The following is a 25,744-nucleotide window of genomic DNA, read 5'->3' on the forward strand; positions in this document are numbered from 1 at the left end:
AGGGGAAAATAGAGTATGAAGAAGGCAATCCCACTTCTTAAATTGAATACATTGCCCTGACAATGATGCACATGGTGAATACTCACATTCCATTAGCTAGAACCAGTCATATGACCACACCCTTTTGCAAGGGGGGATGGAAATGTAGTCCTTGGCTGTGCGGACAACTTTACAGCCACAATTCCATATCGTGGAAGAAAAAGCATGAATTCTGGTGGATTGCCAGTGACCTCTGCCACAGGTGGGCAGCAGGAGTAGAACTAAGACCTGGGAGGTGCTACGAGATAACCCAGTTTGCCTTGTGACCTTGAATAAGTCCTTCTTCTTCCTCTCTGGGCTTTTTCCTCTCTCTGGGTGATGAACATTGGAGACTAGTTGATATATGAGGTCTTTTCCAGTTCTGAAAATTGATAGGTCAGTGAATGCTCTTGGGCTTTCCAGCTGGAGCTAAGATGATGATGGTGATTACAATGATAGTGATGATGACGGTGGTGATGATGATGGTGACGATGATGACTGTGATAGTGATGGTGGTGGTGATGGTGATTATGATGGTAATATTGATGATGGTGGTGGTGGTGATAATATGGTGATTATAATGGTGATATTGATGAGGAGGAGGAGGAAGATGTTGAGTATACTGATGATGGTGGTGGTAGTGGTGATTATGATGGTGACATTGATGATGATGATGGTGATGGTAATGATGGTGATGGTAATGATGGTGAAGATGATGATGGTAATGATGATGGTGGTGGTAGTGGTGATTATGATGGTGATGATGATGATGAAGATGATGGTGATGATGATGATGGTGGTGATAATAACAGTGATGATGTGATAATCATGATGGTAATAATGGTGATAACAATGGGTATGATTATGGTGATAATGGTGATGTTGATGATAGTGAGGATGATAATGATCATTTCCAGATACTGAGGGCTCACACCATGCCAAGCCCTTTACATGCATTATTCTATCATATTACAACAACATGACACAGTAGGCATTACGATGATCCATTTTTTAGGAACTTTCATAACAAGTTCAGAGAGGGGAGGTGATTTTCCCAAAGACACACAGCAAGTAGGATCTTCTTGTATCCTTTTTTTTTTTGGCTGCACTGCTGGGGCTTGAGGCATCTTAGCTCCCTGACCAGGGATTGAACCCAGGCCCTCGGCAGTGAGAGTGTGGAGTCCTAACCACTGGACCACCAGGGAATTCCCTTCTTGTATGCTTTGGGAATTTATTCTCCATCCTGTTCCCTACTTTACCATCCCAGGATATTCCTACTGGCTCCAGGGATTGAAGCTTGTAGGTTTGAGAGAAAGCCCTGGAGTTCAGTGATGGTCACATGAAAGATGTTCAATGAAAAACCATTCTGGGCTTTTAATAGAAATTGCATTGAATCTATAGCTCAATTTTGGAGAAGGCTGAAATTTTAAAAATACTGAGTCTTTCTAGATAAGAATTAGTATATATTTCACTCTATTTATTTAGATCTTCCTTCATATCTTTCTGTAAAATTTTATAATTTATTCCATAAAGGATTTGTACTTCTTTTGTTCGATGTGTTAGATATTAATCAGCTTTTTTGTTCGACTGTTTGTTTTACATTTTTTAGGTGATGGGAAATGCTATCCATTTAAAGTGAAGTCCAATTTTCATACACAAAAATACTCAGTTCTTCAATTTACCATCCAATCAGTTCTAGCAAACGTGTGCCCTTGTGCAACCCACACCCTATCAAGATACAGAACTTTTCTATCACTTGTGGCCTTTCTGAGTCAATCTCTACCACCCTCCCCACCCCAGAAGCAACCACTGATTTGATTTCTATCACCATAGGTTAGTTCTGCTTATTCTAAAATTTTACAAATGTAATCTTGAAAAAAAGACACATTTTCCGATTGATTGTTGCTGATGTACCGACATGCAATAAACCTTGTGTGTTGATTTTGTGTTCAGTAACATTGCTATTTTATTAATTTCAGTTATTTATGTGTATATTCTTTTGGGCTTATCTATGTTGGCAATCATAGTGTCTGCAAAAATGAGCATTGTACTGATATTTCTTTCTTTTCTGTCTTTCCTTTTATTTCTTTGTCTTGTCTTACAACGCAGGCTAAGATCTTTAGTATAGTTAATAGGAATCGTCAGCGGGCACCCTTGCCTTTGTTTTTATTTCAAAAAAAATCTTTGCAGCATTTCATTCTTAAGTATGATGTTTTGCTTTTGACTTAAGACAAAGGTTGAAGGTTTTTTCAAGATGCTCTTTAGCAGGTTACAGAAGTTCCTTTCCATTTCTACTTTGCCAAGAGTTCTTTTTCCTCTCTTTCTGTGAACATAAATGGATGTTGAATTGCTACTGTGTCTTTTATGCATCTGTCATAGTTGCTAATCTCTTTTTGACAGAACAAGCCTTGGGCAAGCAACAGGATCCAGCTAATAAATATGATGTATAACACTGTTTACATCATATTTATTTAACACTGGCTTCTGCTTATAACACTTAATCCTGGGCTTTTAATAGAAATTGCTTTTAATAGAAATTTAATAGAAATTTCTCAAAGGAAACTTTGAGAGTAGGATGTTCTCTCCTTAAATACATTAATTTATGTTAAAGTTAATTTAAAGTCCATGTTCCACATAGGATGTAGGATGGCTTAGGTAGGCTGTGGATGTGGCAATAATTGAGAAGAAGATACAATCTGAAAATGAAAGTGTGAGATACACAGATACAAAGAACAGTGTGTATTGAATTGATTCATAAATGCAGCTGCCTGAGTTTGCACCCCAGCTGCCTGTCCCTGCCTCAGTTTCCATATCTGTAAAACAAGGATAATGATCATAATTATTTTGCAGGATTGTTGCAAGGATTCCATGATACCTCTCATATAAATATGATATATATATTTTTAAATTTAAAAATAAATTCCCTTTATTCACCATTTTAATCATTTCTGACCTGACTTAAATGTGGCCACATGCGTGCTAGCAAAAGCATCCACAAATATTGAGGCAGAATAGCCTCCAAAAATCTATAATTTTTAGATACAAAGGAATTAATGACACTGAGTAAAATTATAGCCAGGGTCTTACACCTACATTTTAGAGCCCATAGAAAACATGTGACTCATTTCTACCTTTTTCAAATGCAGAGAAAAATTTAGAGTCATTCAGAAAGAATCAAAGGTTTATATTGGGGATTCAATTAATATAACTCACTACATGAATAGAATCAAGAACAAAATACACATGATCGTCCTGTACAGATCTTTAAAATCACTTAATGAAAGTCAACATCCATTCCTGATTCAATAAAATGAGCAAATACAAAAACTTTTCAAGAAGCTAGGAATACAAAGAAACATTTAAATTGATAAAAACATTTCTATAAGTTAGGAGTTTGGGATTAACATATACACCCTGCTGCATATAAAATAGATAACTGGGACTTCCTTGGTGGCTCAGTGGTTAAGGATCCACCTGCCAATGCAGGGGACATGGGTTTGAGCCCTGGTCTGGGAAGATCCCACATGCTACGGAGCAACTAAGCCTGTGTGCCACAACTACTGAGCCTGTGCTCTAGAGCCTGCGAGCCACCACTACTGAGCCCGCGTGCCACAACTACTGAAGCCCACGTGCTTAAGCCCATGCTCCACAACAAGAGGAGTCACCGCAATGAGAAGCCTGCACACTGCAACGAAGAGTAGCCCCCACTCGCCACAACTAGAGAAAGCCCGTGTGCAGCAACGAAGACCCATGCAGCCAAAAATAAATAAATAAAAAATAAATAGATAACCAACAAGGACTTATTGTATAGCACAGGAAACCATATTCAATATCTTGTAATAACCTATAATGGAAAAGAATCTGAAAAAATATATATATCCAAATCACGCACACCATAGAAGTCCTGTTTAATTTTTAAATTAATTTTGATGAGCTGATCTCTCTATATAGAAAGAATAAAACTCATAGAAGCAGAGAATAGAAGGACAGGTACCAGGGGCTGGGGTGGAGGTAGGGAAATGAATGGGCAGACGTTGGTTAAAGGGTATAAAGTTGAAGTTACATAGGATGAGTCAGTCTAGAGGTCTAGGGTACAGGCGTGATGACTGTACTTAGTAACACTGTATTGAACACCGTAAATATGCTAAGAGAGTAGATTTCAACAGCATTCATCACACACAAAAACATGGTGACTATGGGAAGAGTTGATATGTTTATTAGCTTGACTATAGTAATACTTTCACTATGAATAAACATATCAAATTGTCCTGTTGCACACCTTAAATATATGCAATTTTTATTTAAAATACATAAATTTAAAACAATATATAGACAGCGCTGGGAATGGAGCACGTGGCGGGAGCTCATGCTGGTTTCCATTGCATGCAAGGCAAAGCACTGAAGCTATAGTCAGGAAAACTGGCTCCAGATTCACACCATCCTGGAGTTAAATTTCAGCTCTTCTATGGACTTACTCATTTTGCTTTATTTGTTTGTTTATCTATCTATCTATTTGGATTTTTAAAAATTGAAGTATAGTTGATTTACAATGTGTTAGTTTCAAGTGTACAACAAAGTGATACAATTATATATAGTGTGTATATATATATATATATATATGTATTCTTTTTCAGGTTCTTTTCCATTATAGGTTATTATAAGAGTATTGAATATAGATGCCTGTGCTATACAGTAGGTCCTTATTGTTTATCTATTTTATATTCAGTAGTGTGTATCTGTAAATCCCAAACTCCTAATTTATCCCTCCCCTCACCTTTCCCCTTTGGTAAGCACAAGTATATTTTCTATGGCACAGACTTACCCTTTTTTTTAACTTTTTATTATATATTGGAATATAGTTGATTAATAATGTTGTGTTAGTTTCAGGTGTACAGCATAGTGATTCAGTTATACATGTATCTATTTTTTTCAAATTTTTTTCCCATTTAGGTTGTTACATAATATTGAGCAGAGTTCCCTGTGCATATATATTTTTTTCTTTTTTTGGCCATGCTGCATGGCATGTGGGATCTTAGTTCCCTGACCAGGGATCAAACCTATGGCCCCTGCAGTGGAAGCGTGGAGCCTTAACCACTGGACCGCCAGGGAAGTCCCAGCCACAGACTTATTCTTGCTGTTAATAATCTTGGGCAACTTTCCTTCCCTCTCTGAGCCTGCTTGCTCAGAGGTAAAATGGGCATTAAAAACTCATGGGGTTATCAAGAGAACGGAATAAGTCTGAGTGCCCAACCACGTGAAGTAGGCATCCCCAAAATGCAAATTTTGTTACTGTAGAATCACAGAATAGGGGTTAGTAAGTACCTGGGATTTGCCTGGAGAGCTTGTTAAAAATGTAGATTTTCAGGCCCTCACTGTCATCCATCAATCCAACAAATATCTATCAAGGGTCTATTCTAGATGCTGTATGTCCACCAAGAAACAAAACAATGGTCCTGCTCTCCTGAAACTGACATTTGATTTGGGGGAGATGAACAACAAAAGAAAGAAATGAAGCACAGTTGGAGGGGATAAAAAATGCCAGAGGAGGGGGGTTGCAATTTAAAATAGGGTGGTCAGAGGAAGCCTCATGGAGAAAGTGACCTTTGAGGAATGGCTTGAAGAAGGTGGCCAGGAACCTTGTGCACACTGGAGTATATGAGTTTGCCTGGGCTGCTGTAACAAAGTACCACACACCTGGGGGCTTAAACAACAGAAATGTGTTCTCTCACAGTTCTGGAGGCTGGAAGTCCAGGTGTCAGCAGGTTTGGTTTCTTCTGAGGCCTCTCTCCTTGGCTTGCAGACAGCCACCTTCTCCCTGTGTCCTCACATGATCTTCCCTCTGTGCGCGTCTGTGTCCTAATCTCCTCTTCTTATAAGGACTCCAGTCAAATGGGTAAAATGATCCCATTTTACCTTAATTATCTCTTTAAAGGCCCTATGTCCAAATATAATCACATCCTGAGGTCCCGAGGATTAGGATTTCAACACATGAGTTTTGGAGGGGACACCATTCAGTGTCCAAGCAGTCCATTCCAAGTAGAGGGAACAGCCAGTGCAAGGGTCCTGGGGCAGGTGTGTTGGAGGAACAGTGAGGAGACCCGTGTGTCTGGAGCAGAGTAAGTGAGGGAGAGAGAGGGAGGAGGGGAGGGCAGGGAGTGGACGGGGCAGGTCGTGCAGGACCTTGTGGACCATGGGGAGGACTTTGGCTTTTACCTGAAGGAGGGTGGAGCCCTGGAGGGCTGTGGGCAGAGGAGGGGTGGGACCTGACTCGGGTGTCCAGCGGAGTTTGACTGAGTAGTATGAGGGGATGAACCTGGAAGATGCACTTTTTTTTTTTTTTTTTTTGCGGTACGCGGGCCTCTCACTGTTGTGGCCTCTCCCGTTGCGGAGCAACAGGCTCCGGACGCGCAGGCTCAGCGGCCATGGCTCACGGGCCCAGCCGCTCCGCGGCATGTGGGATCTTCCTGGACCGGGGCACGAACGCGCGTCCCCTGCATCGGCAGGCAGACTCTCAACCACTGCGCCACCAGAGAAGCCCCTGGAAGATGCACTTTTTAAAAACTGAGATATAATTCATATACTATAAAATTCTCCATTTTAAAGTGTACAGTCCAGTGGTTTTTAATATATTCACAAAGTCGTGCAACCTTCACCACTGTCTAATTCTAGAACATTTTCATCACCCCCAAAAGAAATCCCATATCCAGGGAGTTCCCTGGTGATCCAGTGGTTAGGACTCGGAGCTTTCACTGCCGTGGCCGGGGTTCAGTCCCTGGTCAGGGAACTAAGACGCTGCAAGCCTCGTGGCACGGCCAAAAAAAAAAAAAAAGGAAAAGAAAGAAATCCTGCATCCATTAAGCATTCTTCCCACTCCCTAGCTCCTGGCAACCACTAACTTACTTTCTGTCTCTAAGGATTTGCCTATTCAGGACGTTTCATATAAATGGGATCATACACTATGTGGCCTTTTGTGACTGGCTTCTTTAACTGAGCATGATGTCTTCAAGATTCATTCACACAGTGGCATGAAACAGTACTTTGTTCCTTTCTATGGCTGAGTAATATTCCATTGTTTGGATTTGCCTGGTCTGGACATTTCATATGAAAGCAGTCACACAATATGTGGTTTTGCAAGGTACATTTTAGCCAGCTCTCCTGATGAATATGCTTCAGGAATCTTGGTTCACGCGGAGTTCCTTGAGAGTGCTGGGGGCCATGGGAGAGGCCAGCTCCGCATGCTGGGGGAGGCTGGTGGTGCGGAGGTTGGTTATAATCATTTAGAATCTGAGAGACGTTAGAGACAGTTGATCCCATTGGGACATTTGATGAGCTGATGATGGGCAAATGCAAGGACATGAGGGCTTGTTTACATCAGAACCCACCACCCCAAAGCCAGAATGACATCTTGTATGTTTAACTGAGATATCACCTAGAATCTTTTGGTTGCAAATCACAACCCAAACTGGTTTAAACAAAAAAAGAATGTGTTGACTCATGAAATTGAAAAGTTCAAGGATATTTCTCTTTTTTTTGATTAAAAAAAATGGAAGTATGGTTAATTTACAATGTTGTGTTAGTTTCAAGTGTACAGCAAGGTGATTCAGTTATACATACATACATACATATATATGTATGTATATGTGTATGTATGTATAACACAACATTGTAAATCAACTATACTCCAGTAAAAATTAATTAAAAAAATAAATAAAATGGTTAATGGTTAAACTTTTTTATTGTGGTAAACTATACATAATTTTTATCATTATATATATAAGTAAAATGATATAAATATATTTTATAATTATAAATAAAATTTTATATAAAGATATATGACTGATATATGTAAATAAAATGATATTTGTCATTTTAACCATTTGTAAGAGTACAATTCAATATATATATGTGTATATATATATATATGTACTTTTTCAGATTCTTTCCCATTATAGGTTATTACAAGATATTGAATATAGTTCCCTGTGCTATATGGTAGATCCTTGTCAGGGATATTTCATATAAATGAAACCACACAACATGTGACCTTTTTTGTGTCTGACTTCTTTCACGGAGCATCATGTTTTTGAGGACCATCCCCTTCGCAGCGTATATCAGTGCTTCACGCCTTTTTGTGGCTGAATTGTATTCTACTGTTTGGCTGCGCCTCATTTTGTGTATCCAGTATCAACTGATGGACATAGGTAAATGCATAGAGACAGAGAGCAGATGAGTGGTTTCCAGGGAGAAGGGAGGAGAGCGAGGAATGCAAAGTGACTGCATCACTTAATGCATGGTTTCCTTTCGGGTGATAAATTGTCTTGAAACTAGACAGGGTGATGATTGCACAATATTGTGAATGTATTACATGCCACTGAGGTGTACATTTTAAAATGGTTAATGGTTATAAAATAGATAACCAATAAGAACCTACTGTATAGCACAGGGAACTCTACTCAGTACTCTGTAATGACCTATATGGGAAAAGAATCTAGAAAAGAGTGGATATATGTATATGTATAATTAATTCATTTTGCTGTACAGCAGAAACTACCACAACATTGTAAATCAAGTATACTCCAATAAAAATTAATTAAAAAGATAAATAAAATGGTTAATGGTTAAATTTTCTTATTGTGGTAAACTATACATAATATTTATCATTATATATATAAAATAATATAAATATATTTTATAATTATAAATAAAATTTTATATAAAATACATAACTAATTTATATATAAATAAAATGATAATATTTGTCATTTTAACCATTTGTAAGTGTACAATTCAGGGGCGTTTAACACATTCACAATGTCATGTAACTGTTACCACTATATCCAAAACTTTTTCATCTTCCCCAACAGAAACTCTGTCCCCTTTAAACACTAACTCCCTATTCGTCTCCCTCAGCCCCTGTTACCCACCACCATACTTTCTGTCTCTATGGGTGTGCCTATTCTAGGGACCTCATGTAGTTGGTATCATACAATAGTCATCCTTCTGTGTCTGGCTTATTTCACTTAGCCTAGTTTTCAACGTTTATCTGTGTTGTAGTATAAATCAAAATTTCATTCCTTTTTAATGGCTGAGTAACATTCCAAATGTATGTATACACCACATTTTGTTACCTGTTAATGGTTAACTTTATATCTTATGAATTTTACCTCAATAAAAAAAAGATTCAGGGGTACACTGGCTTCAGGTACAGCTTGATCTTTACTCGGTGGGGGGGCTGTGCCTTCTTTTTCCTCTTCTGTGCCAGTCCCCAAGCCAGATGGCCAAGGGTCAGCTTCTCCCCTGTCCCATTATGTTTTGTCCATTCTCATTTATCTCTCCACAGTTCCTGTGCCTCAAGAATATCCGCACCTTCCTGTCTACCTGCTATGAGAAGTTTGGCCTCAAGCGGAGTGAGCTCTTTGAGGCCTTTGACCTCTTTGATGTGCAGGATTTCGGGAAGGTGAGCTGGGACTGAGCTGCCTGTGAGCTGGACACCGAGAGCCCAAAGATTGGGTTTCAATTCATTTCCATGAATGTCTACACTGGGCAAGCCAAAGGCTACTGGGGAAGGACTGATGGGGCAGACCAAGCTGTACAACAGGTGCAAAGAGCATGGGTTAGGACATGTGGAACTGAGTTTGAGTCCTTGCTCCACCAGTTGCTGTGTGACCTCAGATATGTGGCCACATCTCTCTGAGCCTTAAGTCCCTTGTCTAATTTGGAAGTAATATCACTCCATCCTCTCTGAGTGATTATGAGGATTGAATAGAACAAGGGGTTCAAGTGGTGGGTGCTCAGTTAAAGGAACGCTGACATGCTGAGGTTGGGGAATGGGAAGGTGGGAAAATCCCAAATTAGGCTCCCAGGGGCATGGGGTCTAACCTCAAGGTCGGGTGCTTGGAGGCTGTGTTCTGGCATGCGGGTGGGCAAGGGGCTTGCTGAGCAGCCTCGGCCCTTGTCACAGGTCATCTACACTCTGTCTGCTCTGTCCTGGACCCCAATTGCCCAGAACAAGGGGATCATGTGAGTAACTATCTGAGCCGACAGCTCTGGACCCATTTGGCCCCAATCCTCCTCCTCCTGGAAGCTCCCTCCCAACCTGGCCCTCTGGCCTCTGGCTCACACCATCCTGGCTCCCCCAGGCCTTTCCCCACTGAGGAGGAGAGTGTGGGTGATGAGGACATCTACAGTGGCCTGTCCGACCAGATCGAGTGAGTGTCTGGGACCACGACCCTGCCCCGGGGGGTCTGAGGGGACCAAGACCCTGCCCTGGGATATGAGGGGATCAGCATCCTGCTCTGAGTGTCTGAGGGGACATGGCTCTGCCCCAGGGGGTCTGAGGAGACGGGACCCTGCCCTGTAGGGTCTGAGGGGACGAGGACCCTGCCCCAGGGGATCTGTAGGGTCTGAGGGGACGAGGACCCTGCCCCAGGGGATCAGAAGGGTCCCTGGTCTGGGGGAAGCCCCTGGCCCTGCCTGACTCCGCCTCCGCAGCGACACGGTGGAGGAGGATGAGGACCTGTACGACTGCGTGGAGAACGAGGAGGCCGAGGGTGACGAGGTGTACGAGGACCTCATGCGCACGGAGCCGGTGCCCATGCCGGTGTGTGGGAGAGCAGGGTCGGGCGGGGCAGGCGCATGGGTGGGGCGCGGCCCCGGACACCCCAACACCGGCCTCTCCTCTCCGCTCTCAGCCCAAGATGACAGAGTATGACAAGCGGTGCTGCTGTCTGCGGGAGATCCAGCAGACAGAAGAGAAGTACACGGACACGCTGGGCTCCATCCAACAGGTGCGATGCTCAGTCCCCGCCCCTTCCATGCGCATGCGCGGAGCGGAGACGCAGCATCCGTCCCATGCGAGCCTGGGGCTCTTACCTGTCCCCGCTGCTTTGTATTTCTCTGTCTCTTCTCGTCTCTGGTCCTTCTGTGTCTCTCCCTACTTCTTCCTCTGTTTATCTCTCTCTCCTTCTGTGTCTCTTTATCCCTGTCTCTACCGTTTCCTGTATCCTCATCTCTGTCCGTCTATCTCTGTTACTGTCTCTCACTTTCTAGTTCCTCTTTGTCCTTTGGTCATCTCTTTTTTTAACCGTTTTATTGAGATTTAATCAATATACCATACATTTCACCCATTTAACATCTATAATTTAATGTTTTTTTTGTATATTCACAAAGGTGTACAACCGTCACCACAGTTTATTTTAACATTTTTATTGAAGTACAGTTGATTTACAATGTTGTGTACCACTGCTTAATTTTAGAACATTTTTTTCTTTCTTTTTTTTTTTTCTTGGTGGGGAGTGGGCAGGGGGCTGCACTGCGCGGCCTGTGGGACTTTAGTTCCCAGACCAGGGATTGAACCCAGGCCCTCGGCAGTGAGAGTGTGGAGTCCTAACCACTGGACCGCCAGGGAATTCCCAACTTTAGAATATTTTCATCATCCCCCAAAGAAACCCCATATCCCTTAGCCATCACCCCTTATATCCTCATTCTCCCCAGCCCCTGGCAACCACTAATCTACTTTCTGTCTCTATGGATTTACTTATTCTAGACATTTCATTTAAATGGACTCATACACTATGTGGTCTTTTGTGTCTCGCTTCTCTCACTGAACATCATGTTTTCAAGGTTCATCCACATTGTAGTGTGTGTCAGTGCTTCATTCCTTTTCATGGATGGACCACATTTTGTTATTCATTCATCCATTGACAAACATCTGGGTTCTGTCCACTTTGGGGCTATGATGACTAATTCTGCTCTGAACAATCTTGTACAGGTTTTTGTGTGGACTTTTTCCCCATCTCTCTTTTCTCTCCTTTTCTGTTTCTTTGCCTCTCTTTCTCTTTACACATTTCCCTCTCTAGCTCAGTCTCTGTGTTTCTGTTTGTCCCTTTCTGTCTCTGTCTCCTCCTCCCCGTCTCTCTGGGATTCCTTCATCCTCCCTCCTCCTTCATCCTTCATCCTTGTCTCCCCCTCCACCGACAGCATTTTATGAAGCCCTTGCAGCGGTTCCTTAAACCTCAAGACGTTGAGATCATCTTCATCAACATTGAGGTGAACTGACCAATTCCCGCCCTCCTGGACTTCTGTCCAGTGGGGATGGTCTGCTGGCTTCGCCTGTCCCTGGAGTGTGGGGGGTGGAAGATGAATGACATAGGGGTGGGTGGATGACCCTTTTCCCAGCTGGCATCCCGAGCCCCAGGCTCCCGCCCCAGCCCTTACCCCTCTCTCCGAGTAGGACCTGCTTCGCGTGCACACCCACTTCCTAAAGGAGATGAAGGAAGCCCTGGCCAACCCCAGCGCACCCACCCTCTACCAGGTCTTCATCAAATACAAGGAGAGGTGAGACCCAGCTGGCCAGCCCAGACCTCTGGAGGTCACCCTGCCCTGAGTGGGCATTTGGGAGGCCCTACCCTCATAGACCACTGGACAGAGAGGGCTTTTCCTTCTTTGCTCGTGGGCAAGGGGCTGCCCATCTCTGGTTAAATTCCCAGCTCTTCCTCTTGAGAGCTGTGTGGCACTGGAAAGTCACTTAACCTCTCTGTGCTTCTGCTTCCACATCTATAAAATCAGTGTGATCCAGGAACGTATCTCCTGGGGTTGTGGTGAGGACTGAGTAAATTGATGCTTAAAGTGCTTAACATGGGGCTTGACACACAGTAGGTGATCAATAAATGCTTATTAAATAAATGAACATTGAGCAGAGACGATACACCAGGTGCTCTGATAAGAGCTTCTTGTGCTTTATCTCATTTAATGCTATAATAACCCCACGTGTGTGTGTGTGTGTGTGTGTGTGTGTGTGGCGTGCCATTGTTATGACCATTTTACAGACAGGGAGACTGAGGCTCAGCGTCATGCAGCTGGGAAGAGGTGGGGCTGGGACTGACACCCAGATCTGCCTGACCTTGGTGCCAGCTGCCATTCCCCGGCCACCTGTCATCTTCCCGCAGGTTCCTCATCTATGGCCGCTACTGCAGCCAGGTGGAGTCGGCCAGCAAGCACCTGGACCGTGTGGCTACAGCCCGGGAGGATGTGCAGATGAAGCTGGAGGTGGGGGGATGGGCTACATCTTTGTGTGTTTGTGTGTGTGTGTGTGTGTGTGTGTCTCCCACTCCTTCCCAGGCTCCAGGGGCAGTAGAGAGGAAACCGAGCTGGAGATGGCATCCCTTTCTGTTGCAGCCCAACCAGAAGTTGGCCCGCTGAAGGTTTGGGGAGGGTGGTACTGACTAGCCAACTGGGAGAAATGGACCAGGAGGAGATGGACCAGAATGCTGAGCCCTAACCCCAGCTAAACCCTGACTCTGGGCTGAGCCCTGATGCCAGGCTGAGGTTCTGACCCTGATCTGAACTCTGAGGGCACACTGAACCCCAGACAGAGCTCCAACCCTGGCTGTGCCCCAAGTCTGGGCTGAACTCCAACTTCACACAGAACCCCAATCCCAGCCAAGTCCTGATCCTGGGCTGAGCACTGATCCTGGACTGAACCCCAACCTGGACCCGTGTGTCTAGTGGGAGCACAGATGGGGCAGGGATGCTGAGGAATGGCTTATGTGTGCCGTCCATCAGCTTCTTTGGTCTCCACAGTGGGGACCCTCCAGACCTGTCGATCTCCCCCTCTCCAGCCCCCCTCAGCTGAGGAATCCTGGACCTCTTCCCCAGGCAGCCTTCCAGCTGGGTCTTAAACCACCCCTCACCCCGTGGCATTCTTCCTTATTTCCCTGGGGGAGAGATGACGCTTCAGGTTCTATAAAAACCCCCACCTGCCTCTACCTCTCTCACTCACCTCTTTCTCCAACCTCCCAGGAATGTTCTCAGCGAGCGAACAACGGGAGGTTCACCTTACGGGACCTGCTGATGGTGCCCATGCAGCGGGTCCTCAAATATCACCTCCTCCTCCAGGTGCCCAAGGGGGCGCCCAGGCATGGGTTTGGCACATCGACCTCCCTGCAAGGGCTCCTGGGGGCTGGGCTCCCCTCTCTGGGTGGGGTCACCGGGGCCATGCCTCTAGGGACAGCAGAAGGATGAAGAAGGAGCTGGTGGGCCAGGCTTGTTTGGAAGGCTCCCCAGGAGGAGAGGGCAGAGGCCCCGGGTGATATACGTCTCTGCGGGTCATGCAGGAGCTGGTGAAACACACGCAGGACCCAACAGAGAAGGAGAACTTGCGGTTGGCCCTGGATGCCATGAGGGTGAGTGGTCACACACAGGGGTGATGGGGACACACAGACACATACGCATTCAAGTCAGTGAGTACTATCGAGGCACGGTCACCCACGGGCCACCCCTGCCTCCACCGCACAGGGACACACCTGTCCGCCGAGTGAGTTATTCGCAGCGTCCCCCTCGGGGACAGTGACATCCTTCTGCCAGCCACTGCTGGGGGCTGACCCCCTGTCTCCGGCCAGGTGGGGGGGGCCCAGGCTCACCCCTCTCCCACCCCCAGGACCTGGCACAGTGCGTGAACGAGGTCAAGCGCGACAACGAGACGCTGAGGCAGATCACCAACTTCCAGCTGTCCATCGAGAACCTGGTGAGGGGGCGGAGTGGGCATGGCCAGGGGCGTGGCCACGTGGGGAGGGGCTTTGGTCTCCTGCGTGGCCTCTTACCAGACACCCTGTTTGCTGTGTAGGACCAGTCTCTGGCCCACTATGGCCGACCCAAGATCGATGGCGAGCTCAAGATCACTTCTGTGGAGCGGCGCTCCAAGATGGACAGGTGGGCGGAGCCAGCATGGATTTGGGGTGGAGCCTGGACAGGGGCGGGGCCAGGCTACTAGTTAGGCAGGTGGCCAGAGCCAACACGGATCTGGAGTGGAGTCTGGGCAGGGGCTTGGCCCTATTTCTAGACAGACAGGTGGGTGAGGCCACACATATCAGTGGGTGGAGCCTAGATGGAGAGGCGGGGCAGAGCCAGCATGGATGCGTGGGTGAAGCCAAGAACGACAGGTGGCAGGACCTGTAAGGATCGCGTGGGTGAGGTAGGCATGGCCAAGTTGGCCACAGAGGAGGAAAAGGGCAGGAATCCTAGATGGACAGCAGGGTGGGGGGCCCGGAAAGTGGGGGGGGGGGTGATCAGGCAGAGAGCTGGTGGGGACTTAAGGAGGAGCCCGACAGGGGCACCTGACCCAGCTGCTTCCAGGTACGCCTTCCTGCTCGACAAAGCTCTGCTCATCTGTAAGCGCCGAGGGGACACCTACGACCTCAAGGACTTTGTGAACCTGCACAGCTTCCAGGTTAGAGACGACTCCTCCGGAGAGCGGGACAACAAGAAGGTGAGGCTTGGAGGCTGTAACTGGGGAACCTCAGTGCTGGGGAGCCTCAATGCAGCTTGAGCTCTCCACTTGGCCTTTGGAATGCAAGTGCGTGTGTTGTGTGATTTTAGATTTGTGAATGTGTTTTTGCTTCTCCTGGGCAGCCCTTTCCATGGTAACCCATGCATGGCTCTCCTGGGAGCAGACAGGCTGTAGTTGGCTTGACCCTTTTCTCCCCACAGTGGTAGGGTCAATGGGTGTGTGGTCCCACCCTCTTCCGAGCAGGTGCCTTCATTTTCAACCCTGCTTCCCTGCAGTGGACTCACATGTTCCTCCTGATTGAGGACCAAGGTGCCCAGGGCTATGAGCTGTTCTTCAAGACACGAGAACTGAAGAAGAAGTGGATGGAGCAGTTCGAGATGGCCATGTAAGACCCCCGCCTCCTCCAGCTTTCTATCCTTAGAGGACGGTAGCATTTGGGTGCAAGATCTGGGAGGCAATTCTGTGCTGTCACCTCATCTCTGTCATGGGACCATTCTGAATCTCAGTTTCCTCATCTGGGAAATGAGAGGGACAGTCTTTTAAGGCTGTCTGCATCACCAGAATGCCAAGTCTTCGTAAGCTTCAGTCACCAGCCTGAAAATCCTTCCTTCTTGTCTTCCTCCTCCTTCTTTTTCTTGAGGTGAAATTCACATAACAAAAACTTAGACTTTTTTTTTTTTTTTTTTTGGCCGTGCTGCGCGGCTTGTGGGATCTTAGTTCCCCCACAGGGATCGAACCCAGGCCCTTGGCAGTGAAAGCACAGACTCCTAACCACTGGACCAGCAGAGAGTTCCCCAAACATAGCCATTTTAAAGTGTACATTTCAATGGCATTTAGTACATTCACAATGTGCAACCATCACCTTTATCCAGTTCCAGAACATTTTCATCCACCCCAAAGGAGACCCTGCAACCATTAAGTGATCACTCCCCATTTCCCTTGCTCCCAGCCCCTGGCAACCACTAATCCGCTTTCTGTCTTCACCCATGTTCATTGCAGCACTATTCACAACAGCCAAAAGGTGGCAACAATGCAAACATCCATCAATGGATGGATGGACAAACACAACAGGGCATATCCATGCAATGGAATAGTATTCAGCCATAAAAAAAGAATGAGGTCTTGATCCATCCACACTGCAGTGTGTGTGGGTACTCCATTCCCTTTTATGACCGAATCCTGTTCCATTGCATGGAATTATCTTCCCTCACCAGCTCCAACATCTACCCCGAGAACTCCACTGCCAACGGACATGACTTCCAGATGTTTTCCTTTGAGGAGACCACGTCCTGCAAGGCTTGCCAGATGCTGCTGAGGTGGGAGTCTGGGAGGATGGACCTGGGTCCTGGGCTGGGTTGACTCTTCCTCTTTGGGGGGGGCTCCCCTGGCTGTCATGGCCCTGAGTTGGGAGGGGGGAGGCCCTCCTTTGACCTTTAGCTTCTCCATCTCTGTCCTGCTCTAAAGAGAACACAAAGGGGCCCTTTATGTTGTTGGTAAAACGATTGGCTGTGTTCATTCAACATCACTGGCTCTCTTCTTTATCTTCTCCCTGCATCCCAGAGGCACTTTCTATCAGGGCTACCGTTGCCAGCGGTGCCGGGCACCTGCACACAAGGAGTGTCTGGGGAGGGTCCCTCCATGTGGTCGACACGGGCAAGGTACCAGGAGACTGAAGTTGGGAGGTGGGCTTGCTTCTGCATGGAGGGTGGGGGGTTCCCATTCTAACTAGTATTTCCTTTACCCTCTCATAGATTTTGCAGGAACTATGAAGAAGGTAAGACCCCCATGCTCCTTTCTGTGTGTGGAAAATCAGGGGGGTGGGTAGGGAAGGCAGGACCTGGGAGCCCTTGGCAGTGGGCATGGCTCTTTGCTGGGTGCTCAGATAAGGGCTGAGGAGCCCTCAGGCTGGGCACAGGTAGCGATACTTGCTGTCTTGGTCTCTCCCTCCAGGATAAGCCACATCGGCGGGCTCAAGACAAAAAGAGGAATGAGCTGGGTGAGTCAGCACGGGGCGCTGTGTGGGGCAGAAATAAATCTAGTCTGCCTCAGTGATGCTGGCCCAGGGGCAGATCTCAACAATTATATTAATGACCACATAATGCCCTGCTTATAAAGCATTTGTTCCAGTCCTAGAAACCCAAAAGGAATTTATAAATAACGAACTCAAATTCTTTACTAGCTTTGCTCAAACACTGTGAAGGGGATGCATGGAACATAAATCCCAAATTCCCAAATTATCCCTCCACCCCTCCCATTCACTTTTATTATTCACTGCCCCCCCCCCTTTTTTCTCGCTTACAAACTCCATCTGTAATCTTAGCTGGCTGGGCATACTTCATCCCTTCTCCTACTGATTCTGTATCACAAAATCTTATCATAATGGAATAGTTTCAGCAAAGTGTAGTCCAACTGGATGGTTCCAGGAGATGCAGAGTTTGACCAAGCCAGAATTCTTTTTAGCCCAATGCCAGTGGGGAAAGCCTGGATTTTGGTATATATTAATGATGTTTGTGAGATCACAGTCGTGATGGGTGATTTTTATTCAGCATCTACTGTATATATTGTGTGGGGCAAATGGTGCCAAAAAACAGTGTGCTTCCTGTCCTTCCAAAGCTCCCAGGCTGGTATCAGGAGACAGACTTCGGCTAAGTCATTCCAGTTGAGGTGGGCGAAGTAGAGGGTTTTCCAGAGCATTCAACCGGGGGACCTGAGGAACCTGAGCCTTCAGGGAAGGCTTCTCAAAGGAGGTGGCATTAAAGTGGACACTTGAGGGATAAGGAGTAGTCAGACAGATGAGGATGGCAGGAGTGTTCCAGGCAGAGGGAACAGCATGTACGAAGGCTAGGAAGCAGGACGGCAAGGCATCATTAAAGAACTCGGTGTGGCCGAGAAAAATAAACTCTTTGCTCATAGTCATACAGAGTCAGTGTAAAGATTCAGTTTCAGATCAATCTATCTATCACCTATCTATCTATCTATCTATCTATCTATCTATCTATGTATCCTGATACATAGATATCTAGCTGTAGTTCTCTATCTACAGCTAGATATAGATACATCAGTCTTATTTGTAATAGTCAAAAATTAGAAACAACTCAAATGTCCTCAATAGCAGGAACATATATATATATACACACTATATATATAATATAATAATACATATGTATAAAATCAGCTTTATACAAAAATGTATATATCAGCTTTATTGGTCAAAAAACAGATAACCCAAATGTCCTCAGTAGGAGGAAATATATATGAGTGTATGTGAGTGTGTATATATATATATATATATATATATATATAAACATAGCCAATACATATATGTTCATATATATGTACACATATATACACTTGCTCATATCCATTTTATATATATATAAATATATAATATAATTTTCTATTGAGATAGAAATATTTCTTTCTTTTTGTTTTTTTTTTGAAATATTTCTATTGAGATAGAAAATACATACCATAAAGTGTATAAAATGAATAAATCTTAAATGTATGGCTCACTGAATTTCTACCCATGTAACCACCATTCAGATTAATGTATAGAACATTTCCATCATCACAGAAAGTTTTACTGGATGGTGTTGGTCATACTCACTGCTAGTCCATCCTGCCTCCCAGAGGGAACCACTGTCTGACCTCTATCATCATAGATTAGTGTTGCCTGCCCTTGAACTTTGTACATATGAAATTGTATAGCATGGACTCAGTTACTGCATATTAGTGTGGTTGCCTGAAGCAGTCATTTGTTCTTTTTCGTTGCTTATTGTATTTTGTGCTGTGTTTATCCATCTTCTTGAGGACACTGGGTTTGTTGCCAATTTTTTTGGCTCCTGTGAAGAGAGCTGCTGTAAACATTCTTGTCTATGACTCTCTGGGACCTATGTTTTCATTTCTCTTGGTGATATATCAGGAGTGGAATTAGCTTTAGTGGATACAGCCAAATAGTTTTCCAAAGTGGATTCCTACAACCATGTAGGAATGGGCTATGGGGTGGTGGCCACCCTCCCTGTTTCTGCCAAAAAAATTATTTAAAATATTTTCATATTAAAAACTTCTTCAAGAAAAAAAAATAGAATCCAGAAATCCAGGTGACTTCCAGTTGTTCCATCCACAACCTCGCCACCACTTGGTATTTCCGTATTGTCTGTCTTTTTAATTTTCGCCATCTTGGTGAGTGGTGAGACTCAGGTTTGAAAGTCCTGGACTACCAGCCATGCTGTATCACCACCTCCCCGCCCCTCCAGGCCTGCCCAAGATGGAGGTGTGCCAGGAGTACTATGGGCTGCCTCCACCCCCTGGAGCCATTGGACCTTTTCTACGCCTCAGCCCTGGAGACATTGTGGAACTCACCAAGGCCGAAGCCGAACAGAACTGGTGGGAGGTACAGGCTGGGGCCGTGGGAGTGATGGAGAAGGACCTGAGCGTTGGGTCAGGGTGTAGGTGACCTTGGGAATGGGATCATGGCACAACTGGACATGGCTGCTCTGGGGAGAGTGATGTCTATGGGGATTTTGGGGGCTGGCCTGGCCCTTCTGAGCTGGTGGTCTTCTCAGGAAGTTGATACTGATTGACACTTCTCTGGGCATCCAGGCCATGGAGAGATAGATGACCATGCGGAGTGGCCATTGGGTGAAAGATGGACACACACACACATGTTGGATGCCTGTAACTTCTCTGTCCATCTTTCCCTCCCATCTTCTTAGGGCAGGAATACGTCTACCAATGAAGTTGGCTGGTTTCCCTGTAACAGGGTCAAGCCCTACGTGCATGTGAGTGTCTCAAGTCTGGTTGGAGAGAGGGCAGGGGAGTTCAGAGAGGGTCCCGCGACTCTCTGCAGCGTTGGGGAGACACTCCTGAGGTCAGGAGGGGGCCGCCCATCATGGCAGGTCACTCCCTACCTCAGTGACTGAGCCCAGAGAGGAGTCCAGAAGGTTGGCCAACCTCTGCCTTCCTTCTGGGGCAACGAATGGAGTCCTCTACAGGGTCACTCCCCACCCCGTGCCTCCTTGCTCAGCTTTTGGGAACAGAGCTGCCCACCACTCTGCCCGGCCCCTGTCCTTCTTCACCTGTTCCCTGCTCCCCTGATTCCCTCATCTTTTAAAAAAAATTAACTAATTTATTATTCATTTTTGGCTGCATTGGGTCTTCATTGCTGCCCGCAGGCTTTCTCTAGTTGCAGCGAGTGGGGGCTACTCTTCGTTGTGGTGCGCAGGCTGTAGGTGCGCGGGCTTCAGTAGTTGTAGCACGAGGGCTTCAGTAGTTGTGGCTTGCGGGCTCTAGAAGCGCAGGCTCAGTAGTTGTGGTGCACGGGCTTAGTTGCTCCACAGCATGTGGGATCTTCCCGGACCAGGGCTCGAACCCGTGTCCCTGCATTGGCAGGCAGGTTCTTAACCACTGCACCACCAGGGAAGCCCCTGATTCCCTCTTCCTGATGATGATTTCAGATCTTCCCCACTCTTCCCAAACCTTATCCTCCCTTATGACCCTGCTGCCTGCTTCACAGCCCTCATAGGAGCCTGCAGGGGGAAAGTCTCGTTTTTGTCGCTTTCATTTTATTTTATGTAATTTCAGGCTTCCAGAAAAGTCCTGAGAATAATGCAAAGAACTTCCATACATCTTTTACTCAGATTCACTACCTGTTAACATTGTGTCCCATTTACTCTATCATCTTTCTCTGCACAATTTATTTATTTAAAAATTGTCTATTATTTATTTTTCCTGAGGTACTTCAAAGTAAGTCTACAGACGTATTTCTCCTTCATCTCTGAATATCTTTCAAGAACAGGAACCTTCTCTTGTATAAACATAGCATGATTTTTAAAAACATGAAATTCAACAGGGACATTATACTATTATATAAATTATTATATATAATATAAATCATTATATATTATGTAATCCAGAGTACATGTTTATACTTTTCCCAAAAATATCTTTGACTTTTTTTTTTGGCTTGGGGTCATTTCTCCACTGTGGAGTTACATTATGAATTTCCAACTCCATCATTTCCTGCGAAGTTATTAGCAGATATTCTATTGTAAAGAAGAACTGTCTCTTCTAATCTATATATCTAGATATTATATATGTATGCATCTATGTATCTATCAATCATCTTTGTATCTATGTATCTGTCAGTCATCTGTGTACCTATGTATCTGTGTATCTATCAATCATCTATATATCTATCTAATAATCATCTATGTATTTATCTGTGTATCTGTGTATCAGTCAATCATCTTTATATCTATGTATCTATCAATCATCTGTGTATCTATGTATCTGTGTATCTATCAATCATCTATGTATCTCTGTATATATGTATCCACCTGTGTATCTGTGTATCTATCAATCATCTATGTATCTATCTAATAATCATCTTTGTATTTATCTGTGTATCTGTGTATCTATGTATCTATCAATCTTCTATGTGTCTATCTATGTATCTGTGTGTTATCTATCTCAGGAAATGTTCCTGGATTTTTATTTTAAAATTGTCCCACCCTTGACCAATGGGAGCCCCTTCAGGCTGGCTCTTCTGCCCTTTTGACATGTCCCCATCATTCTTTGAGACCTTCCTTACTTTCTTGCACAATAGCAGACTTCTCTTGTACTTTTTCTGCCCCAATCTTGGAATCAACCATTTTCCCAAGGAGCCTGGGTCCTTTCATTGGAACATGGCATTCAGAAGCCAAGATCTGAACATCTCTCCAATTTCTGCCTACAAACGTAGCTGCCTCTTTAAAGCTGATTCATTTGAGGGTGGACCGATTTCTCCCCCTGGATTCTGGGACTGTATTTCCAGTGAAGCGCACAGTGCCTGGCACTGTGCCCCCAATAAATGATAGTGGAAAAAATGAATGAATGAATGAATGAATGTAGTGCCCTGAAGCCTGTTGCATGCTGGACCCTTTGCCCTGAGTTTTGGTCTTTGTGTCCCCAGGGTCCCCCTCAGGACCTGTCTGTTCATCTCTGGTAAGTAGAACCACCTTTTTAATTTTCAACTTGGGGTGCTTTGGGGTGGATGCCTGGGCTGGGCATTGGGGTGGGGATGGGGGCTACAAACCAATCAGTTATTCATTCTTCAAACCTTGGGCATTAACTGCTGGCTCCAGCCCTATGCTGGCGGCTGCTGAGAGAACAAACAAAAGAAGTTCCCTGACTTTGGGACATTATGTTCTCACTGGAAGGAAAATGATGGTGATGATATAATGGCAGTTCCCTCTCCCCACCCCCACCCCCCTTTTCTTTGAGGACCTACTACTGATAGAGCAGTGAGGGATGGAAGTTTTCAGTGTTGCTTTGGAGTCCACTGACCTGGGTTCAAATTCTGACTCCAATATTACCCAGTTCTGTGACCTTTGGCCAGTAACTCAACTTCTCTGTGCTTCAGCTTTCCTCTCTGGAAAACAGATTAATAATATTTGCTTCATAAGGCTGTTAGGTGGTTTCCATGAGCCTAAAAAGTGCTTAGCTCTGTTCCTGGCACACAAAAAGCACTTTATTATCTGTTATTATTAGCACTCGCTGTTATGACTGCATTTCATGCATTCTAAAATATGCATTTTTCTCCCCCACGTTTTAACATCTCTGGCATTGGAATGACTCTTACAATTAGTGGTGTCTGAGTCTTCTGCCTAATTTTATGGGTAGTAATTTTTATTTCATAATTGCCCATGAAAGCACAGTGAATTTTACAATCATTGGCACCTTAGATTCGGACATGCTATGGTATTGTTTTTATGACCGTGTGTCAGCACTTCAAGGACACATTCAATTCTGGTAGTAACACTTTGAAGTACGTGTTATTCTTACTCTCTTTCTGAAAAGGAGGAAACTGAGGCTCAGATAGGACAAGTGATTTGTTCAGTATCACAAAGTGAGGAAGTGAAGGAGGTCGGATTCGAACCCAAGCTTGCCTGACTCCAAAGCCTAACCTTATTACACAAAGAGCATAATAACACACCCGTGTCGTGAATGCCTACCATGTATGAGGTGCACCAACTGCATTATTGCCATTTGTCAAAAATGTCCCTCTGTGATGGGCAGTTTTATCTCCTCTTTTCAGAAAAGGAAATTGGGGCTCAAAGTAGCAAACTCAGTTCCCGAGGTCACAGAGCAACTAGGTGGCAGAGCCAGGAATTAAACCATGGTCACCTGAGGCTGTGCTCACCCTGCCCCTGCCCTGCCAGATGTTGTCACCAGGTCACCAGGGCCGGAACTGGATTGAGGAGAGTGAGACCCCGACTTTGGGTGCAACATTTAAGGGGGAGCCAAAAAACTCAGGCATCGAGATCCATACTATTTTAATGAAATATTTTAAAAAATCGACAGCAAGGCAAAAAAATCTGTGATGAGCAAAATACCAGAACTGTAAATAAAGACACAGGATATGATAGGGCTGGGAGTAGGGAAAGGTGAATTGTGGTGAATCTGGCAACTGCAGAGTCAGATCTTGTCCTTATTTAAAATTTTGACATTTTGCTCATCACAGATTTTTTTTGAATTTATTTAAAAAATTGAGGTGAAATTTACATGACATAAAATTAACCAAAGTGGCATTTATGTTAATATTTACGTTTATATTACATATTCACATTTATAGATCATATAATTATGTATTATATAAAATTAATACATATTATGTTATATATTTATATTTATAGCATATATTTGTATTCATATTTATATATTATCTATATTATATATTATGTATAATTAACATACGTTATTTATGTTATATTCACACTTATATAGTGCTATTCACATTTACATGTTATCTGTAATTATATAGTATATAATTAATATATATTGTTACATATTTACATTTATAGCATAAACATATTTGTATTTATATATAATAAATAATTCATATTTTATATGGCAAATGTATTGTCTATAGTTTGTATATATTTTTTATGTTATATATTTAAATTTATGGCACAATTGTATTCATATTCCTACATATATTATCTATAATTATATAGTATGTGATTAATATATATATGTTATGTATTTACATTTACAGCATAAACACATTCATATTCATATTTATATATTATTTATAATTGTGTTATCTATAGTTATATTTTTATGTTTATATTTAAATTTATGCCATAAATATATTCATGCCCACATTGATATATCATATATAATTATATATTATCTATAATTAATATATGTTATTTATGTTATATATTTACATTTACAGCATAAAATATTCATAATCACATCTTTATTTATTTTTCACATCTATTGGGCTGGCCAAAAAATTCTTTCAGGTTTTTCCGTATAGACCCAAATGAACTTTTTGGCCAGCCCAGTATATTTAATGGCATTTAGTACATTCACAATGGTGTGCAAGCAGCACCTCTATCTAGCTCCAAAACATTTTCATCAGCCTCCCAAAAAGAAACCCCATCACCTTAACAATCACCCCCATCCCCTTCCCCCAGCCCTTGACAATCACTAATGTACTTTCTGTCTCTATGGATTTGTCTGTTCTGGATGTTTCATATACATGGAATCATACAGTACATGCCCTTATGTAACTGGCTTCTCTCAGCATCATGTTTCCAAGGTTCAGCCACATTGTAGAATATATCAGTACTTCATTCCTTTTATGGATGTTTTTGCACTTTAAAAATACTGCATTAAAATACTACTTATTTTACTTGTTATTATTTATCTTGATGCCTGAGTTTTTGGCTTGCCCTTTAAATTTTGTACCTGAGGCTGTGTCTCACTCTCCTCACCCTATTTCCGTCCTGGTGACCACAGAGATGGACAGACAGTGGACACTCAGTAAATACCTGTCCAGGCATGCCAAATTGCAAGTAAAAGAAAGAAAACCCAACAACTGTTTTTCTATACTCACAGTCTCAACAGTTCTAAAACCAAATGTGTGGGATTTTCTTCCTACATCAAACGATTCTCCAATTCTCCAGACACCAGCTTGGGTGTCCTACAATTCAATTCAATTCTGACACTGTTTGTCTGGAGTTAGCATCAGATCCCACAGATTAAGGGCTCAGTCCCACGAGACAATCCCCCACTTCAGATGACAATCACAAGCTCAGGCCACCTCTACTTCTGACCCATCGGCTATAAATGGGGGGTTCCCACAACCCCCGCCTTGGGTTTGGTAATTTGCTAACACAAACTCACAGAACTTGGAGAAACAGTTTCCATACTAGAGTACCAGTTTATTATAAAAGGATTCAACTCAGGAACAGTCAGATCAGGAACAGTCAGATGGAAGAGATGCACAGGGCAAGGTATGGGGAAAGGGGGCGGAGCTTCCACGCCCTCTCTGGGCTTGCACCCTCCCGGTACCTCCCTGTGTTCACCAACCTGGAGTCTCTCCAAAACCATTTGGTTGGGGTTTGGTTGAGGCATCATTACGTAGGCAAGATTGGTTAAATCATTGGC

The 25,744-nt window shown here is 44.1% G+C and overlaps 1 protein-coding gene across 2 annotated transcripts in view; it reads left to right on the plus strand.

Annotated features, from left to right (window-relative positions):
* VAV1 (vav guanine nucleotide exchange factor 1) overlaps positions 1-25,744 on the plus strand; it is a 56,473-nt gene that overhangs the window by 22,366 nt on the left and 8,363 nt on the right. For both annotated transcript variants that reach the window (XM_082622764.1, XM_082622765.1), the window contains exons 2-22: positions 9,359-9,475; positions 9,980-10,038; positions 10,158-10,226; positions 10,510-10,618; positions 10,710-10,805; positions 11,998-12,066; positions 12,251-12,354; positions 12,966-13,065; positions 13,819-13,914; positions 14,133-14,201; positions 14,456-14,542; positions 14,642-14,727; positions 15,151-15,283; positions 15,580-15,689; positions 16,519-16,620; positions 16,865-16,962; positions 17,056-17,078; positions 17,255-17,300; positions 19,561-19,697; positions 20,020-20,085; positions 22,257-22,288. In XM_082622764.1, coding sequence (XP_082478890.1) covers positions 9,359-9,475; positions 9,980-10,038; positions 10,158-10,226; positions 10,510-10,618; positions 10,710-10,805; positions 11,998-12,066; positions 12,251-12,354; positions 12,966-13,065; positions 13,819-13,914; positions 14,133-14,201; positions 14,456-14,542; positions 14,642-14,727; positions 15,151-15,283; positions 15,580-15,689; positions 16,519-16,620; positions 16,865-16,962; positions 17,056-17,078; positions 17,255-17,300; positions 19,561-19,697; positions 20,020-20,085; positions 22,257-22,288 — 1,808 coding nt within the window. The remainder of the gene's footprint in view (positions 1-9,358; positions 9,476-9,979; positions 10,039-10,157; positions 10,227-10,509; positions 10,619-10,709; positions 10,806-11,997; positions 12,067-12,250; positions 12,355-12,965; positions 13,066-13,818; positions 13,915-14,132; positions 14,202-14,455; positions 14,543-14,641; positions 14,728-15,150; positions 15,284-15,579; positions 15,690-16,518; positions 16,621-16,864; positions 16,963-17,055; positions 17,079-17,254; positions 17,301-19,560; positions 19,698-20,019; positions 20,086-22,256; positions 22,289-25,744) is intronic.

The sequence above is a fragment of the Mesoplodon mirus genome (genome assembly GCF_964341445.2).
Source record: "Mesoplodon mirus genome assembly, chromosome: 5".
NCBI classification, from domain to species: domain Eukaryota; kingdom Metazoa; phylum Chordata; class Mammalia; order Artiodactyla; family Ziphiidae; genus Mesoplodon; species Mesoplodon mirus.